The 18550-nt window shown below is 39.7% G+C and overlaps 1 protein-coding gene across 1 annotated transcript in view; it reads left to right on the forward strand.

The window, feature by feature from the left end:
* The first annotated feature begins 778 nt into the window (after positions 1–778).
* Vha55 (V-type proton ATPase subunit Vha55) overlaps positions 779–18550 on the forward strand; it is a 64196-nt gene continuing 46424 nt past the window's right edge. The window contains exons 1-2 of the mRNA XM_071665751.1: positions 779–892; positions 6240–6466. Coding sequence (XP_071521852.1) covers positions 6242–6466 — 225 coding nt within the window. The 5' untranslated portion in view covers positions 779–892; positions 6240–6241. The remainder of the gene's footprint in view (positions 893–6239; positions 6467–18550) is intronic.

Below are 18550 nucleotides of genomic sequence, written 5' to 3' on the forward strand. Positions count from 1 at the left end.
AGATGCAAAAGTGGATAAAACTTCGAAATTTCATGTATCTCATTATTATCAATAAGGTCTTTTTTTGCTATTTCATACTGGGTTTGCATAGACATATTCCTAAAACGTTCTACATTCTCTCAGTAAAAGATGATGTTCTAATTTGTATCAATATCTCTGACCACAAACTTTACAACACGTGAGTAACTTCACCAGAAAGACCAAAACGCCGAGAGTATTGGGAAGTATGGCACATACTAGGATTGATATGGCAATGACGTCTTGTAGACTATTGAATTTTTTACATGTTTAACATGTTTCATTTGCCAAGTATCGAGGATGAAGAATAACAGATGATTCAAATGTCTGTGGCTATGGTTAATGCAAGCTTGAGTTATAAGTATGGCAGACAGCTCAGTTTGTAGGGCAAATGCCAACATGTTTATTCTAACACTTTCCTTCACTTATTACCAATACCATTATGCTATATTGTGATGACAGCACTTCCAGCCGTCCAGTGGCAGTGGTAAGAGAGAGTCGGAAGTATAGATGCAAAACCTGCCTCATAAATCACCAAATGATAAAGTTGATGGAGTTGGACATGGAGTTCCTCGATTTCCGAAATCTTTGATAGTACACAGCACTTATAATCTGCTGTCAATCGTTCAGTTTCATGTATTATATATATATAAATCTTAATTTGAGAGCTGTGAAAAACTGTAATGGCATTTATTCTAATACTTTGTGAGATTATTAAGGTTATTCAAATTTGGCGCGGCTGGGATCGAAGATCCAGCCGCCTGAGCCGAGTGCTTCGATCCCAACACGGAACCCGTGACCATTGATCAGCTGACATCATATGACACAAGCGCAGACGCCGCTCGTAAAGTTTTCAGGACGGTAGCTGGGTAAAGTAAGCATAGCTGATGATTTGTTCTGTTATACCTTCAAAACGCAGTTATATGTTCGTTGTTTAATGTGTAGGTAGCAGGTGATATATAACGAGCAGCCACAGGGACTAAATCATTATAGGTACTGCTGTCAGTTTGTTCATCCTCCCTTCATAGTAGATTAGCATGGGAGAAACCAAATACAATTGTGTGATGAAAAACCACAGAAATTATTGCTAGAATAAAGGTGTCACTTGGTGACATTTGACCTCAAGTGCAGAACTTGTTTAATAGAGTCAAATTCAGAGAATACTGTAAAGGTTATGTCGTGGTGGTGAGGGATATGGAGGCTGTGTGGGAAATGTATTTAGATGATTTGGTCAGGTTTAAGGGAAGAACATTGAACTAAGAACGTAAATCTCGGTTTGAAACACTGGTAGATGATCGTTCGTACCAATTACATTGGCAATAACAAATTTATTAATGTATAAACTCCAACCTGATTTATACCAAACTTAACCTGGTATATGTGTACTCTTAAGGTATGTTTTAGTTCATCATTGAAACTAGCTTTAGGAAATAGTAACAGTGCTTTATGTGTTTTATATAGTGTATGATTACAGAAATACATGGGGATCATGATAAGGAACACGTATATTTAGTGAAAGATATTAAGGCGACAGTAGGATATTCAGGATAGTATTGGGTATTATTACTGTTTCGGACATCCAGGCTAGGCTTTGTTTGGTTGAAATTTTTTTCCGATGGTTTTGATGTCTTTTAAACAATTCTGATCTTCATTTCATTTGCAAATCGCTATGTCATTTTCGTAACCCAAAACCCTGGTTCCCAATTTGTGTCCCCCATTATTGTTTGATAAAGTGAGAGACGTCTCAGAAGGTAGTGATTTTGGTAGAAATGAAAGTCAGAATAGTACAGAATATCAAAAACCATCAAAAAATATTTTAACTTCCAAACAGTTTGATGTCCGAAACCGTATTTTACGAAGTATCGGCTTGATTAAAGTAATAGGGTAATTTCTAAGAATGCAGATGTATGTATTGCAGTTAAAGAATTTTAAGAAAAATTATACCATTAGATTCCAACATTGTAGGATTTTACTTTCAGCACCTCCTACTCCATCAATTTTAAGTTCTTGTGAAGTGGGCAGAGCTTTGAATTAGAGGGAAATCAGGAGTGTAAAAGACTGATATCAACTGATGAGAGTGTATGAAATCTTTTGATGCTACTTTCATCAAAATGTGTTAAGTAGAACAGAAGGGATTTCTGTGACGTCCTGCTGTATTTTTGTGTATGCATGAGGACATTTATAAAAGACCTCCCTGAACTATGTTTACCCCTGTCCAAAAGATCCATGGTGCTGTTTGAATTGGGTGCTTGTTTTTGATCATGGAATTACACCTATGGTAGACCCCACATTTTATCTGTAGCATTAAAAGAGGCAAGTTATCTTTGTTTATATAATTATTGTTTTTTTATGTTACTAAATTGTTATCTACCCCCACATTTTCCCATTCCCTCATATCCTTACCTCTAACAAGGTATTTGATATATAATTATGGAAATTAAGGATGAAAAGGAAAATCCTCCACTCTTAGATCACTCTTCACAGTGATAACAATAACTTCATAAGAGTAGAATGCAAACTATAAACCTAGAAAACACATAGCCAGTGATGGATAAGATATAGGCTCCTTTTGATTTACATGATAATCATGTTCTTGAAAATGGTTGAGTAAATCAATAATGCCTAAATCAAGTAATGTAGATGGTGGAGCTTGGGGAGTTTCATTGTTATATGTCAATGCCATATATTATACCAGCAAAAATACTACAGTATACAAGTGCCAGGAAATTTAGAATGTTATAATACACATACTAGTAAATAAAGGGATAAAATAAGATGACGACATGTGTTTACTGCTGTTCCTGAAGTGTTTGCTGGTGCTGATGGAAAGGGAGGAGGTGAGTGGAGTTACTGGGCAAGGGTGGTGGTGATGTTGGAGTTTTCAAGCATACAGTCACCTTCTGCATTGCTCCCAACAATCAATGTGAGGTGATCCATGATAATTTGAATCCGGTGCAGTCTTCTGTTCATGGGAAATGTATGTCCTCCAAGGCATTCTCTTCTTAAATAATCTGGTCTCATCCATGTTGAAAATCTGCTTATGGTAATAACTGCTTTCCTCGATAATGGTCTTGAGAGTTACTGGGAAATTTTTGGCAGCAGTAACATGAGCAGAAGCATCCTCACCAGTCATAGTGATGTTTGGTACTTGTAGCATTTTCTGAAATATATGAACCAACCAGAACCTGCACAAAATTTTGTAGCTGCTGCTTCTGCTGCCAAGTCATCATATGTGCTTTGGGCTTTTGCCTGTATCACAAGCATGCTGATGGGAACATTTTCATGAATTTAGTATTTGATCAACTTTTGTTTTTCTCTCAACAAACAAACTTTGGGAATACAAAGTCTTAGCTGCATTGATTAATGTTCCACTCTTGACACTGAATGCAATCTTCTCTTCATTATCCAGAATAGTCCATAAAATAGATTCACAAAGTCCAACGGTTTGCATCATTAGATATGATGCTCCAGATCATGCTATGTAGGTATTTCTGTAATCAGGATAAACTCTATAAAGTGCTTACAGCATAGGTATCCAGTTCCCAAAGCTACTTTCACTGCAGAGTGAAATCATACTTTTGCAATAGGTACCAAAGAAGCAACTTACAGAAATAGAGGAAAAGAAGGTAATGTTCCAATTTAGGGACATAACACACATAACATGGATTTGGGAGAAACCCATATCAATTGACTCCATTTACTTAGAAGTTACTTAGGTTAGGTGATTGTGATTTGGAACATTGCTGTAATTTAGCAGTTTACCATAGGTGACAAAACCATGAAACATGCCATAATTAGTTAGAATGTACTGGGGAACATAGTGCATGCCTTCCACAATGCATGAGTTGTGTTTAGATTAGCTAGGAGAACAATAATTGATTTAGAAATATTAAGATTCTTAAACCAGTCAATGAAAAAATTATTATTTTCTGTAAGTGCTCTCATTAGTAGGTAGTAATTGGTAGGCAGTACTATCTGCTGAGGTATTGGGAGGGTTAGTAATGGTTGCATAGTGAGCTAGCACTTCACTAGCACTTCTCTGACCCAGGTAACTTTTTCTCTCTGTCTCACCCACATGTGGACTACTGGCACTTTGTTCACAAACATACAATCTCTCCGTGTCGTACATAACACTTAACAACTCTTAACTCGCTTAGCTCATTCTTTGTAATTCAGGATTTTCCTGCAGTGAACGCTCTGCACTAGCCCTACCTTTTGGCAAAATGGTAGAACCAGTAGAAAGAGATAGTAGGTAGGAGCATTTAGGCAGGAGCAATAGGTAGAAACATTAGGTAGAAGTAGTAGATAGGAACACTAGGCAGGAGCATCAGGTAGTAGTCAGCAGGAATATGTAGGAGTCTCTGCATATATTGCACTAGAGTTGCCCTCTGCCATTGGCTTGTTAAGGGTTAGGCACTAAAGGCTAAGAAGCAGCTCTGTAGTTCACTAGTTATGGAGACTATTGCTGTGGACACCCCTTTGAGGGAGTTCCAGATGGGAACAGGCATCAGAGATATAGATAGATAGATAGTGCTTTCACCTGATTAGTCTCCCAAACACCAATAGCTAGTGAATTATAAAGTTCAAAAACTGTTCCCCTCTTATGAAATGAAATATCATCATGGAACATTAACTGCAGGAAAGAAATACATATTGGTGTTGATGTTATACAACAATCTGAAAAAATTGCAGTGATCCTGAAGAAATACTCATGATGGTACAGGGAGCAGTAAAATGCACACTTCTCAAAGATGGAAGATTCAGTTGCGAAGAGATAGATTGGAGGAGTATACTGTAAAATTTTCTTCCAGCATGTCAATGAATGTTCTAGGATGAATAGGGACTGATACACTGTCATTACTGGACCATATCTTTACACATACTAGTATGGGTATTGGGAATATTTTGTATGATTCACCAGTTTGATAGTGATTATATAGTATGTGGTAAATGAAGTAGTTATAAGAGCAGAGGTGAGATGAGACCTAAAGAGGAGATATAATCATGGAAACTACATAGACCCCAACAATTTATCTGTTAGCATAAATTGGGAAATGGAGTTGATTAGCCAAGAAACAGGGTATTGTTCTACCACAATACTTTTTTTTTTTGCCTGTGAAATTTATAATAGTGTAGGAACTAGCCTCAGATATGGAGGGAATGATTATAGCAGGTTAAGAAAGAAGGAACAGTGGCAGTGCAGGAAAAGATCCTTAACTTTTCCATTAATTCATTAGGAATATTTTTTGATGTGGGGGATAAAAATTATACACTAACACTAGCAGGCCATCATGTGAGATTTTCTCATTGACAGCTGCAGTGTCATCAACACTCTCTTGTAGTGCAGTGAGATCCACTAAAGATTTCTTATGATGCAGTGGCACATAGATTAGTAAGGCATTGAGGTCCTGCACTTTCTCAGCTGATCACTTCACTTATTTTCTATATTTCTTTTGCAGAACCTAGCTCCATTGTTTATTTTTTGATGTGATTTGACTTTTTCCATTTATCTGCGTTCTTTTGCCTCTTCCAAGAGTAGTCAGACAGAAAAGGCTGCTCATCACTATCAGTAGAACTCACTTTTGATGAATACTCTTGGCTGCACTACAAGAAACACTCATATTTTTAACTATAACTGCAAAGTTATGGAAAAAAGAGTCTGAGCATCACAATGTTGCCGAGTGGGACTATAGCAGCAAATTTGATGCTTTTTGGCAGTTGGAAACATGAGACTGCATCCAAGATGCTGATTAGTTGCGGACAGATGAGCTCACCATTTAGCATATAGCAGAACTACACCTTCAAGCTTGCACATTTGGTCTGTCAACCCTCAGAAACAGGAAATTGCATGGCTGTAAGAGTAAGCCCACCATGATTAGGACTTTGTATTATGATGGAAAATGGATGGGCCTTTCTGACTTTTCGGACTATAGCAGGCTCACTCTTATTTCATGGAATGCTTCAAATTTATCAGAGAATAGCTGATAAGATATTTGATGAATCTCTAATGTGAAGACTTCATCTATATTATGGAAAATTGTGTGCAATATTGGAGTATGTTCACTTATGTTTTGCAGTTTGTTTTTGATATTTAACTCCAGCACCCATTCCAGTTAAGTCTTCGTGCACATATATTAAATGCATTTTTTGACCATAGCAGTGGTTGGACCACTTTTATCAGCATGTGTTTATAGGTTTCATGTGAACATTTTCTTTTGCAGAAATGACTACTCTTGGCCACTTGGAGCATGTGGCTGCTGTGCAGCGGGACTACATTGCCCAACCACGTCTCTGCTATAAGACTGTTACGGGCGTGAATGGTCCACTAGTTATTCTTGATGATGTAAAGTTCCCTAAGTTCGCTGAAATTGTAAACCTTCACCTGGCTGATGGAACAGAACGAAAGGGACAGGTGTTAGAAGTAAGCGGCTCAAAGGCTGTTGTCCAGGTGAGTGCTTACCATTATATTAACAGACATGGAGTTTAGTTATGTAAGCATCCTTTCATGTTCAGAATAGAGTAACCTGACAATCCCAGGAGTCATTTGCATGTACCATGTGAGTGTGATATCAGTTAATGTACAGGGGGCCCAAAAGTCAGAAACATGTTGAGATACTCTGTTTCTTATAGTTATTTTTTTTCATTATACTTAATCGCTGTCTCCCGCGTCAGCGAGGTAGTGCAAGGAAACAGACGAAAGAATGGCCCAGCCCACCCACAAACACGTATATGCATAAACGCCCACACACGCACATATACATACCTATACATTTCTACGTATACATACATATACATACACATTTTTTTTTTTTTTTTTTTATACTTTGTCGCTGTCTCCCGCGTTTGCGAGGTAGCGCAAGGAAACAGACGAAAGAAATGGCCCAAACCCCCCCCCCCATACACATGTACATACACACGTCCACACACGCAAATATACATACCTACACAGCTTTCCATGGTTTACCCCAGACGCTTCACATGCCTTGATTCAATCCACTGACAGCACGTCAACCCCTGTATACCACATCGCTCCAATTCACTCTATTCCTTGCCCTCCTTTCACCCTCCTGCATGTTCAGGCCCCGATCACACAAAATCCTTTTCACTCCATCTTTCCACCTCCAATTTGGTCTCCCTCTTCTCCTCGTTCCCTCCACCTCCGACACATATATCCTCTTGGTCAATCTTTCCTCACTCATTCTCTCCATGTGCCCAAACCATTTCAAAACACCCTCTTCTGCTCTCTCAACCACGCTCTTTTTATTTCCACACATCTCTCTTACCCTTACGTTACTTACTCGATCAAACCACCTCACACCACGCATTGTCCTCAAACATCTCATTTCCAGCACATCCATCCTCCTACGCACAACTCTATCCATAGCCCACGCCTCGCAACCATACAACATTGTTGGAACTACTATTCCTTCAAACATACCCATTTTTGCGTAAGACAAGGGAGCAAATGGGAACTTCAGTGAAGGGCGTAAATGGGGAGGTGATAACAAGTAGTGGTGATGTGAGAAGGAGATGGAATGAGTATTTTGAAGGTTTGTTGAATGTGTCTGATGACAGAGTGGCAGATATAGGGTGTTTGGGTCGAGGTGGTGTGCAAAGTGAGAGGGTTAGGGAAAATGATTTGGTAAACAGAGAAGAGGTAGTAAAAGCTTTGCGGAAGATGAAAGCCGGCAAGGCAGCAGGTTTGGATGGTATTGCAGTGGAATTTATTAAAAAAGGGGGTGACTGTATTGTTGACTGGTTGGTAAGGTTATTTAATGTATGTATGACTCATGGTGAGGTGCCTGAGGATTGGCGGAATGCTTGCATAGTGCCATTGTACAAAGGCAAAGGGGATAAGAGTGAGTGCTCAAATTACAGAGGTATAAGTTTGTTGAGTATTCCTGGTAAATTATATGGGAGGGTATTGATTGAGAGGGTGAAGGCATGTACAGAGCATCAGATTGGGGAAGAGCAGTGTGGTTTCAGAAGTGGTAGAGGATGTGTGGATCAGGTGTTTGCTTTGAAGAATGTATGTGAGAAATACTTAGAAAAGCAAATGGATTTGTATGTAGCATTTATGGATCTGGAGAAGGCATATGATAGAGTTGATAGAGATGCTCTGTGGAAGGTATTAAGAATATATGGTGTGGGAGGCAAGTTGTTAGAAGCAGTGAAAAGTTTTTATCGAGGATGTAAGGCATGTGTACGTGTAGGAAGAGAGGAAAGTGATTGGTTCTCAGTGAATGTAGGTTTGCGGCAGGGGTGTGTGATGTCTCCATGGTTGTTTAATTTGTTTATGGATGGGGTTGTTAGGGAGGTAAATGCAAGAGTTTTGGAAAGAGGGGCAAGTATGAAGTCTGTTGGGGATGAGAGAGCTTGGGAAGTGAGTCAGTTGTTGTTCGCTGATGATACAGCGCTGGTGGCGGATTCATGTGAGAAACTGCAGAAGCTGGTGACGGAGTTTGGTAAAGTGTGTGGAAGAAGAAAGTTAAGAGTAAATGTGAATAAGAGCAAGGTTATTAGGTACAGTAGGGTTGAGGGTCAAGTCAATTGGGAGGTGAGTTTGAATGGTGAGAGGCTGGAGGAAGTGAAGTGTTTTAGATATCTGGGAGTGGATCTGTCAGCGGATGGAACCATGGAAGCGGAAGTGGATCATAGGGTGGGGGAGGGGGCGAAAATTTTGGGAGCCTTGAAAAATGTGTGGAAGTCGAGAACATTATCCCGGAATACATACACATATATATATATATACATGTGCATATTCATACTTGCTGCCGTCATCTATTCCCATTGCCAGCCTGCCACACATAGAATAGCATCCCCTCAGTGAGATAGCACGAGTAAAAGACAAAAAAGCCACATACATTCACAGTCTCTAGCTGTCATGTGTAATGCACCGAAACCACAGCTCCCTTTCCACTTCCAGGTTCCACAAAACTCTCTATAGTTTATCCCAGATGCTTCACATGCCCTAGTTCAACCCATTGACAGCACATTGACCCCAGTATACCACATCGTTCCAATTCACTCTATTCCTTGCACGCCTTTCACCCCTCCTGTATGTCCATCCTTCCACCTCCAGTTTGGTCTCCCGCTTCTCCTCGTTCCCTCTACCTTTGATGCATATATCCACTTTGTCAATCTTTCTTCACTCACTCTCTCCATGTGACCAAACCATTTCAATACACCCTCCTCTGCTCTCTCAATCACGCTCTTTTTATTATCACACATCTCTCTTACACTTTCTTTACTTACTCGATCAAACGACCTCACGCCACATATTGTCCTCATATGTTTCTTTTCCAACACATCCACCCTCCTCTGCACAACCTTATCTATAGCCCATGCCTCACAACCATACAACATTGTTGGAACCACTTTTCCTTCAAATGTACCCATTTTTGCTCTCCAAGATAATGTTCTCGACTTCCACACATTCTTCAATGCATCCAGAACCTTTGCCCCCTCCCCCACCCTGTGACTCACTTCTGTTTCCATGGTTCCGTCCACTGCTGAATCCACTCCCAGATATCAAAAACACTTCACTTCCTCCAGTTTTTCTCCATTCAAACTTACCTCCCAATTAACTTGTTCCTCAACCCTACTGAACCTAATAACCTTGTTCTTATTCACATTTACTCTCAGCTTTCTTCTTTCACACACTTTAACCAAACTCAGTCACCAACTTCTGCAGTTTCTCACCCAAATCAGCAAACAACTGACTCACTTCCCAAGCCCTCTCATCCTCAACAGACTGCATACTTGCCCCTCTCTCCAAAACTTGCATTCACCTCCCTAACCACCTCATCCATAAACAAATCAAACAACCATGGAGACATCATGCATCCCTGCTGCAAACCGACATTGACTGGGAACCAATCACTTTCCTCTCTTCCTACTCGTACACATGCCTTACAACCTTGGTAAAAACTTTTCACTGCTTCTAGCAACTTACCTCCCACACCATATATTCTTAATGCCTTCCATAAAGCATCTGTATCAACCCTATCATATGCCTTCTCCAGATCCATAAATGCTACATACAAATCCATATGTTTTTCTAAGTATTTCTCACATACATTCTTTAAAGTAAACACCTGATCCCACATCCTCTACCACTTCTGAAACCACACTGCTCTTCCCTAGTCTGATGCTCTGTACATGCCTTTACCCTCTCAATCAATACCCTCCCATATAATTTCCCAGGAATACTCAACAAACTTGTACCTCTGTAATTTGAACATTCACCTTTATCCCCTTTGCCTTTGTACAATGGCATTATGCATGCATTCCACCAATCCTCAGGCACTTCACCGTGAACCATACATGCATTGAATATTCTTACCAACCAATCAGCAACACAGTCACCCCTTTTTTGATAAACTCCACTGCAATACCATCCACACCCACTGCTTTGTAGTATGCTGGTTCATTCATAAAGAAATGCTCAAACCTGAACCCAGTAGCCTCAGTACACTTACCATTTCTTGACTTCTCTGTGTGGGGTCATATGAAACCCACTATTTACACTGATCATCCACAGTTCTTGGAGGAAGTGAAAACTCATGATAACTGTTCCAGGAGATTTGACTTTTGTTTTTGCTTTCACAGTGTAGTTGATTATCAGGCTTTATCCTAGAAAATATCAATTATCCACCAAAAAAATAAAGTTTTAAATGAACTTTTGTATTACTTTGTCAGTGCTGAAAGTTTCATTTTGTTTGTATGTGAAAGAAGTTTGATTCTGTGTATCTGGCATTAACATTTCTTAAAAGTAATATTGAATATTGGAAATTGATATGATGTAGATTAAAAGATAGAAAAGATTAAGGTCACTTATGGCATCAAAAATAAAATTATGTAGATGACCTTCTGTATTACTTTTCAACACTGAAATAAGTTTTACTTTCTATATCTGATATTAATGTTTCTTGAAAATCATATTAGATAGTTAAAGATTATTTGAAAAGAATAAGTGAATAATACAAAAATTTTTCTCCATCGTGTAGTCAAGAATGGCAGAGGGGAGATGGAATTTTTGTGTTGGTGTTGGGATTTAAGACTTTAAGAATTGTTTGCACCTGATGAAGTGGATTGTCTCTGTTAAACATGTAGTGCTGCATTTATTGAAAAAATTACATATTAGATAAAATTATCAACTATTGAATTGCGATTTCAACCTCATAGCTATCACCACCGACTAATGTGATCAACATATGGATGTAGGCATGTATACGAGTAAGAAGAGAGGAGAGTGATTGGTTCCTAGTGAAGGTCGGTCTTCAGCAGGGATGATTGATGTCCCCATGGTTGTTTAATTTGTTTGTGGATGGGATGGTTAGGTAGGTAAATGTACGAGTTTTGGAGAGAGGTGAGTATGCTGTCTGTAGGGGATAAGAGGGCCTGGGAAACAAGTTGTTGTTCTCTGATGAGACAGCACTGTTGGCTGATTCGGAGGAAAAACTGCAGAAGTTAATGACTGAGTTTGGATAAGTGTGTGAAAGGAGAAAGTTGAGAGTAAATGTGAATAAGAGTAAGAGTATTAGGTTCAGCAGGGTTGAGGGACAAGTTAATTGGGATGTAAGTTTGAATGGAGAAAAATTGGAAGAGGTGAAGTGTTTTAGATATCTGGGAGTGGACTTACCAGTGAATGGAACCATGGTATTGGAAGTGTGTCATAGAGTGGGGTAGAGGCCAAGGTTCTGGGAGTGATGAAGAATGTATGGAGAGTATGTTATCTTGGAGAGCAAAAATGGGTATGCTTGAAGGAATAGTAGCTCCAATAATATTAGATGGTTGCGAGGCATGGGCTATAGATTGGGTTGTACAGAGGAGGGTGGATGTAGTGGAAATGAAATGTTTGAGATTAATATGTGGTGTAAGTTGGTTTGATCGAGTGGTAATGAAAGGGTAAGAGAGATGTGTGGTAATAAAATGTGTGTTTGAGAGAGCAGAAGAGGATGTGTTGAAATGGTTTGGACATATGGAGAGAATGAGTGAGGAAAGGTTGACATAGAGGATGTATAAGTCAGAGGTGAAGGGAACAAGGAGAAGTGGGAGATCAGATTGGAGGTGGAAGGATGGAGTGAAAAAAATTTTGAGTGATTGGGGCTTGAACGTGCAGGAAGGTGAGAGGCATGCAAGGAATAGAGTGAATTGGAACAATGTGGTATCCCGGGGTTGATGTCCTGTCAATGGACTGAACCAGGGCATGTGAAATGTCTAGGGTAAACCATGGTAAGGTCTGTGGGGCCTAGATTTGAATAGGGAGCTGTGGTCTCAGTGCATTACACATGACAGCAAGACATTGAGTGTGAATGAATGCAGCCTTTTTGTCTTTTTTCCTGGTGCTACCTCGCTGAAGCAGGGGGTAGCAGTGCTGTTTCTTGTGGGGCGGGGTAGTGCCAGGAATGGATGAAGGCAAGCAAATACGAATATGTATATATGTATATGTCTGTATGTGTGGATGTGCCATTCTTTATATGTTTCCTGGCGGTACCTCACTGATGTAGGAAATGGTGATCAGATATTTTAAAATGAATAAGTGAATAGATAAATGAGTAGATATAAATGTCTGTGTGGATAGGGGAGAAAGAATCCTTCCGACGTATAACCTGCATGTAGTAGAAGGCTACTAAAATGGGTGGGAGCAGGGGGCTGGAAATCCTCCCTTACAGAGAAGGGGGCTAAGTGAGGATTTTCTCTTAAAGGCTCGGTTCTCTGTTCTTGACGCTACCTTGCTAAAGCGGGAAATGGCAAATATGTATGATGAATATATGTATTTTATTGATCGAGAGGGTGAAGGCATATACAGAGCATCAGATTGCAGAGGAGCATTGTGGTTTCAGAAGTAGTAGAGGATGTGTGGATCAGGTGATTGCTTTGAAGAATGTGTGTGCGGAATATTTGGAAAAACAGATGGATTTGTATGTGTCATTTACGGATCTAGAGAATGCTCATGAAAGAGTTAATAGAGATGCTTTGTGGAAGGTCTTAAGAGTATATGGTGTGGGAGGTAAGCTGCTAAAAGCAGTGAAAAGTTTTTTCAAGGACATAAGGCATGTGTATGGGTAGGAAGAGTGACTGGTTCCCAGTGAAGGTCAGTCTTTGGCATGGGTATATGATGTCTCCTTGGTTGTTTAATTTGTTTATGGATGGTGTGGTTAGGGAGGTAAATGCAAGAGTTTTGGAGAGATGGGCATGTATGCAATCTGTTGAGGTTGAGAGAACCTGGGAAGTGAATCAGTTGTTGTTTGCCAGTGGTACAGCCCTGGTGGCTGATTCAAGGGGGAAACTGCAGAACTTGGTGACTGAGTTTGGAAAATTGTTTGAAAGGAGAAAGTTGAGAGTAAATGTGAATAAGAGCAAGGTTATTAGGTACAGCAGGGTTGAGGGACAAGTTAATTGGGATGTAAGTTTGAATGGAGAAAAATTGGAGGAAGTGATGTGTTTTAGATATCTTTGAGTGAACTTAGCAGTGAATGAAACCATGGAAGTGGAAGTGAGTCACAGGGTGGGGAGGGAGCGAAGGTTTTGGGAGCGGTGAAGAATGTGTGGAAAGAGAGAACATTGTCTTGAGGAGTAGAAATGAGAATGTTTTAAGGAATAGTAGTTCCAACAGTATTATATGGTTGTGAGGCATGGGCTGTAGATAGGGTTGTACTGAGGAGGCTGGATGTGTTGGAAATGAAATGTTTGAGGACAATACAGGTACACCACCGAATTTCCAGCGACTGATGGTTTGGCACCTCCTTTAATCCAGACAAAATTACGCGAGGGAACTTGAAGCTACCGCGGCCACCAGACTAGTTTACTGGTTGGCCATAGATGGCTTTGTGTGTAGGGCACTCTTATTTACATTCTTTAAACTGCACTTGCTGGTGGTGATATTGCAATTCTGTGAGATTCTTATTTTATTTTGCTTAGATTTAACTCTAGCTATGGTTTCTAAGACATATGAGAGTGTCAGTCGTGTTGTAAAACATAAACACCATTCCATATTGATCCAAGATAAAGTAGAACTGTTGAAAAAATGGACCGTGGTGTTTCGGTGCATAAGCTGTGTGACATCTACAGTATTGGTTCATCAACTGTTTATAATATAAAGAAGCAAAGGGAGAAAATATTGAAAGTTTATGCAGATAGAGATTCCAAGAAGCAAATGACGATTAGAAAAACTATGAAAGATGGTAAGAGTACTGAGCATGATCGAGTGATGATGAAACGGTTTTAACAGCGTTGGAGTGATGGAGTGGACTTGTCAGGTAGCATGATCTTTAACCAGGCTAAGTTGTTCCATAAAGAACTTAAATTATAACATGAGCTTGACTATAGTGAAGGATGGCTTCAAAGATTCAAGAAGTGTCATGGAATTTCCATGAATTAAGTGTGAGGAGAAAATTGGTCCGCAAACCACGGAGGAGCTGCCGAGTATGTGAATGAATTTGTGAAACTTGTAGCTGGCGAGCACCTCAGCCCTGAGAAGGTGTATAATGCAGATGAAACTGTATTATTTCATTTTTTATTTAATTTACTTTTAATATTTGTTTAATTTAAATTTCTAGCAGTCCATGGTGTACATTAGACTCATGGGAGATGTATGATTAGTGGGTTAGATGTGTTTTGATGAATTATTATTACATGACCATGGTTGGTCCGACGAAATGGTTAATCCAGCAAGGGAAGCAAGAGTGCCGGAAAATCGGTGGTGTACCTGTATGTGATATGAGGTGGTTTGATTGAGTATGTAATGAAAGGGTAAGAGAGATTTGTGGTAATAAAAAGAGTGTGGTTGAGAGAGCTGTAGGGGGTGTGTTGAAATGGTTTGGACATATAAAGAGAATGAGTGAGGAAAGGTTGACATAGTGGATATATGTGTCAGAGGTGGAGGGAACAAGGAAAAGCTGGAAACCAAATTGAAGATAGAGGGATGGATTGAAAAAGATTTTGAGTGATCGAGGCCTGAATTTGCAGGATGGTGAAAGGCGTGCAAGGAATAGAGTGAATTGGAACAATGTGTTGTAATGGGGTCAAAGTGCCATTAGTGGACTGAACCAGGGCATATGAAACATCTGAGCTAAATCACGGAAAAGTCTGTGGGGCCTAGATGTGGATAAGGAGCTGTGGTTTCAGTGTATTACACATGACAGCTTGAGAATGTGTGCTAGTGGATGTTTCTTCTTCTGTTCCTGGTGCTACCTTGCTAACGCGGGAAATGGCGATCAAGTATAATAATGATAAAAAGAAGAATCATCTTTGTATTTCATCGTTAATTTTGTAATGCTAAGGTTGCTATAGCTGCAAGGATTGTCAGTTAGCCAAGTAGGCAGAGCTTAAGCCTTGATTTACATGCCCAAGTCTCTTTTTTGGGAAGCGTGTCCCAACCTTAGTTTGGTGTGGCTTTTAACTTGTGCAGTGTTCATTGATGTGTTTTGCTTTTGGTGTATAGTACTTTCTCTTCTTTTTGTTTTTTCTAGTGAATAAATAAGCTGCTTTATGAATAAAAAGAAAATAATTCTGCAATATTGCTGGAAGCATATATACATTAAGAAAAAGTTATGCTGTTACCTTTACTTGTCAGATTACTGGTAGAAACATGATTTCATGGGTTCATTCACTCAGGCAAGTAGATACTTAGATGGACTAGAATTCTATATTGTAGCAGAAGAAAACCTTCTGGACATCCAGTGCATGAAGAGCTCTGGCTGTGTGGATGAGCTGTCGTAATGAGGTAGTATGGAGACTGTGGGGGCATGCATCTTTATTGTCACTCTTATTACTGTTTACAGCTGTGAGTTCAAATTGGAATGGATAATTTGAGAGTCATGGGTGGTGATGCACAGGAACATTATTATATTCATTCTGTTTCTTACTGTTGTCTTCATTAACATTGGAAATAGTGCCACATAAGCCCTTGGAATATGTTGTTAGTTCAGTAATGTCACTTTCAGCATGAAACTTTGAAATCTTGTATATCTGTGTCTTTAAATCACTGATCATCAATGCCCAAAACCAAACCTTTTGTGGAATTTCATAACAATGTGATTCAGTTTTTTCATCATCTCAACTTTATTCTGTTATTGCCCATTCTTAGTTCACTAAACAATGTGATTTAGTTTTTCATAATTTCAACTTGATATTGGGATAGATAGCTCATTCTTATTTCTCTAAACTGCATCACTTGTTCTTCCAGCACTTTTATGCTAACATTTGGCTTTTAATGTCCTATCAAGACTTTTTGTTGCTGTCTTCTTATCACAATCACTGGCACCTAAAAGAGGTTTTGAATAATCCCTCTAATGAGCCATTGCTGGGTAATTAAAATTAGTGTATGCAAAGAGAAGTATTACTTTATTTTCCTGCTCTTGGGTCCCCTTTTGTATTAGGTTTCAGCTTTGCTCAGGAAGGTAGCCATGTCCATCAAGTGGGACCATATCAAGAAATGTGGTAATGTGCTTTATCTTAGTGGGATGAGTGCAAAAAACTTAGTAGTTCATTGACTTTATTGTTGAAGTTGCATCTTGGACACAAAAGATCTTTTAAGTCATATATTAGTTGAGGGGATGAAGGTTCTAGGAGCACTGAAAGAAGAAAGTGTACTAAATTGTGCTGTGGATATTGGGGGGGGGGGACTGGGAGAAGTAAGGAATTTAAGTATCTGGGAGCTGTCTTGGGTAAGTGTGGTGATATGGAAGGAGAGGTGAGGGAGAGAGCAGTATTGGGTCCCTTTATAGAATAATGAAGGGTAGAGGTGTAAGGATAGAAGTGAAGAGAAGATTAAGGAAAAGTATAGTCCTCCCAACCCTTACCTATGCAGCTGAAACATGAACGTGGAATGAGGCACAGAGGTCAAGAATCCAGGCTGTGGAAATGAGCTCTTTGAGAAGAGCATTTGGTGTGACTAGATGGAATGAAGGAAGAAATGAAATGGTGTATGAGATGTGGTATGGCAAGGAATGCAAAGGAAATGAATTTTGGAGTTGTAGAATGGGTGAAACTTAATACTTGAGGTGGTTTGGGCATGAGGAAAAAATGCAAGACTATGGTTTACAAGGAGAGTTTATGATAGTACAATTAAGGGGATTGCTGTAAGTGGAAGACCCTTCTGACTTAGTACAATTAAGGGGATTGCTGTAAGTGGAAGACCACCTGTGACTTGGGCAAATAGGGTGGAGGAATACTGAAGGAAGAGAAACAGAGGAAGAATAAGAGGAATGGTGTATGCGAGGGAGGTATGTACGGACAGGAATAAGTGGAGACTTTTGCAGTGACCATCCCTTGATGGGAGTTCCAGGAGGGAACAGGTATCAGAGATATAGATAAGATTGATAGAAGAGTATGGTTGAGAGAGCTGAAGAGGGTGTGTTGAAATGTTTTGGACTTGTAGAGAGAATGGTAGGGAAGAGGTTGACAAAGAGGATATGTGTTTGAGACATGGATGGAACAGTGAGAATGGGGAACCAAGAGAATACACTTCAGATGGAAGGATGGAGCGAATAGGATTTTGGGTGATCTGGTGCTAAAAATGCAGGAGAGTGAAAGGCATGTATGAAACAAAGTGAATTAGAGCAATATGGTATACAGCCGGTGACATGCTTTCATTGGATTGAATTGGGGCATATGAAGGAACTTGGGAAAGCTGCAGTAAGGTCTGTAAGGCCAGGTTGTAAATAGAGGGTGGCATGGTCTCATTGGATTGAACCAGGGCATGTGAAGCATCTGGGGGAAACTATGGACAAGTCTGTGGGGCCAATTTGTAGATAGGGGGTTGTGATTGTGCATTACACATGACAGCTAGAGAATTGATGTGAGCAATGAGGCCTTTTCTTCATATGTTCCTTGTGCTGCCTCACTAATGCAGAAATGGTGTACAATACAGAAGAGACAGATACGTTATTTTGAACTGTAGCTTGTAGTGTTGGATGATTGAATGGTGTCCATGTTGAAGATGAAAAAGTGTAACTTATTTATGTCTTTAGAGTGTAGTTTAAGGTAATTTTACTGTATGTTTGATGGGCTGGAGTACAAACTTGAGGTGCAGGGGGAGGAATGTTTAGCTCTTATAGTTATTGCAGTGTGAAAATGTTTTGTCAAGTGCTGTGTTTGTAGGAAGAGGGGGGATGGTGTGAATGCAGGTTATTATGGTGTAAGAGACGTATAAGCTTCTAAATCTTCTGAGGGACTGGGAGTTGATTATGAAATGATTTAGGTGGGAGTGGTTATGAGCTGTTGCAAGGAACTAGCTGTGTGGCAGGTAGAGATTGGATTGTATGGGGAGTACTTTTGTTTTGTTATGCAGATCCTGAATGCTTGTGTTTGTTTAGAAACCATTGATTGTTCTGAGTGATCTGTTTTGAGTAATTTGCAGTTCTGTTATGTCTGCTTTTGAAAGGTTGGTAGATCTGGTAGGTGAGACTTTGCATAGGATGGAGTGGATGAATTGTTTGTAGAGGACTTTAAGAGACCCTTTTTCTTGTTTTAAGCAGGTGCTGGTAAGTGTTCTTGGGGCATTTAGTTTGTTTATGGCTTTGTG

The sequence above is a fragment of the Panulirus ornatus genome, chromosome 10 (genome assembly GCF_036320965.1).
Source record: "Panulirus ornatus isolate Po-2019 chromosome 10, ASM3632096v1, whole genome shotgun sequence".
NCBI classification, from domain to species: Eukaryota; Metazoa; Arthropoda; class Malacostraca; order Decapoda; family Palinuridae; genus Panulirus; species Panulirus ornatus.